Source organism: Sphaeroforma arctica, assembly GCF_001186125.1.
Source record: "Sphaeroforma arctica JP610 unplaced genomic scaffold supercont1.2488, whole genome shotgun sequence".
Taxonomy (NCBI): Eukaryota; class Ichthyosporea; order Ichthyophonida; genus Sphaeroforma; species Sphaeroforma arctica.
The window spans coordinates 1-2,062 of NW_014038070.1; the positions used below are offsets into that span (position 1 = coordinate 1).

Below are 2,062 nucleotides of genomic sequence, written 5' to 3' on the forward strand. Positions count from 1 at the left end.
CATATTTGTTTGGTGTGTATATGTGCAATTGTACATGTGTGTATACATTCATTTGCATATTAGTCTATTCACCTATTATGTACATATTTTAGATACATGCCTGGGGAAAAAGGCAATACCGTTAAAATGCCATGGTGCACTATTCGATAGAGGCTTAACAGTCGTCGACGAATCATTCTATATGCGATAGTCATGCTAAAGACGCGATGTTGCAACGGTATATCTCCTTCAAGCAAGCATGATTAATATACCCATTGAATTTGCGTACAAGTGGCATCACAATACATTTTAGAAACTATAACACCTCACTAAAGTATATGTCTGCCTGTGTGCGTACCTATATATCCCCATTGCCTCCGGGACAAGATTCTAGTATGTAAACTCTATATTATACGCAGTGTAGCAGTTTACCAGACAAACGCGTGTTACCTGTGGCATGGGGCTGGCGGGTGCAGTTGAAGTGTGTGTTGTAAGTGAACACTGGTCAACGAGATGTATGCCTGTACTGCACGCGACGGCTGGTTACCACTTCACACAACTGGCATAGCATCGCTGATGATTGGTTTATATGTGTAGTTAAATGCGAATACCCGTCGATAGCAGTACATTTGAATCACGGTATGCCCTTCGCCTGGGCTGTAGTCGATGATTGGATACATACACAGACCCGCCTAGGTACATGCACACACGGGTGCCTCTATATTTGCGTACACGCATCCGCATGCTGACCAGCAACCATACTCAACCTGAAACCCTAATACCCTAAAACCCTAAAACCCCTTGTTGTCACGTTACACACCCGGTGCTCAGCCTACTCCCGACGCTGAAAGATTCTATCTCCTCGGAAGAGACCAGTTTGGTTGTGTCCGAAGCTCGGAGTTCCGTGAGAGAGGGGAGTGTGGAGGACATTGCCGCGGCGAATTTGGGCCTAGTGGATTTACTGGCAAGCTCAATTGTGTTGGCCATGACGACAGCTAGTACAGGCACCTGAATAAAACCTCATTGCAACTACGTGTAGATTGTCTAAAACCCTAAAACTTGACTTCCGGCATCGCTGTGTGGACAGAGGGAATCAAATACTCGTGCGAGTGTGTGTTAGTATTTACAGACAAGGCTTTAGGCGTTGTTTTGGATGTCAAATTTTACATTCATTAATGGATCCATTCGTCCGTATAGATACACTTAATAACCATGAACTAGACTAGCCTGTATTACCGCGGCTGCTGACTCATACAGCAGACACAGAGAGATAGGATACTTGGGACTAAATGATATACTTTGTCCTTATTCCTTGCAGGTAGGGCTTCAACAGAGAGCCTGTCATAGACAGTGCAACAAGACGTCACTATATTTATAGTTTATTCTCGGATAGATATATGTATGATAAAATTTACAATCAACAGACCACCCGTCTGTATTGTTGGCATAGTTTTTGAATGCAGAATATACGCTGCACTATACGACAATCTCAGCAATATAGTAGCACTATCCAGCCGAAACGCCATACCATAGAATCCGCTACAGACGCAGAAACCAATGAAAACAAAATAAAAATGTAGAGAACAAAAGAAACAAAATATGAAGGCAGTGTGCAGACCTACACAATAGCATCACAGATTTAGGGATTTCTTAAAACCTTAATAACATCACAGTGTGGCTCTGATATCCAGGTAAGCCAAGGATGACTTCGTGAGGGGCATACTTATTCGCGGGGCCCGAATTGATTTCCCAATGTATATCGTGAATGTCATGGTGGTCGTCGAACGAAAAATCATGTGGGAATACCTAAATATAAATCCATAAGCTATTAATAAATAAAGTTTAATGAAGCAAACGGATTGTTCGACGCAATACAGTATGAGAAATACCAAATAAACACACGAGCCATTAATAAATGAAATGCACCAGGTTGTATGTAGCAAGCAGGTTGTTCAATACAGTATGAGATTACCCTATCAACCCATATGCTATTATATATAATATACATACATTCATACATCAATATATATTTTATATATATATATATATATATATATATATATATACTAATATGTGGTAGGTG

The 2,062-nt window shown here is 40.9% G+C and overlaps 1 protein-coding gene across 1 annotated transcript; it reads left to right on the top strand.

Moving 5' to 3' along the window:
- Positions 1–806: 806 nt before the first annotated feature.
- On the top strand, positions 807–1,015 carry SARC_12672 (hypothetical protein; the record flags this gene model as incomplete). The annotated part of the gene is made up of 1 exon (XM_014293215.1): positions 807–1,015. A coding segment is annotated over one exon (185 nt), but the record flags the coding sequence as incomplete, so codon positions are not given.
- Between the last annotated feature and the right edge of the window lie 1,047 nt (positions 1,016–2,062).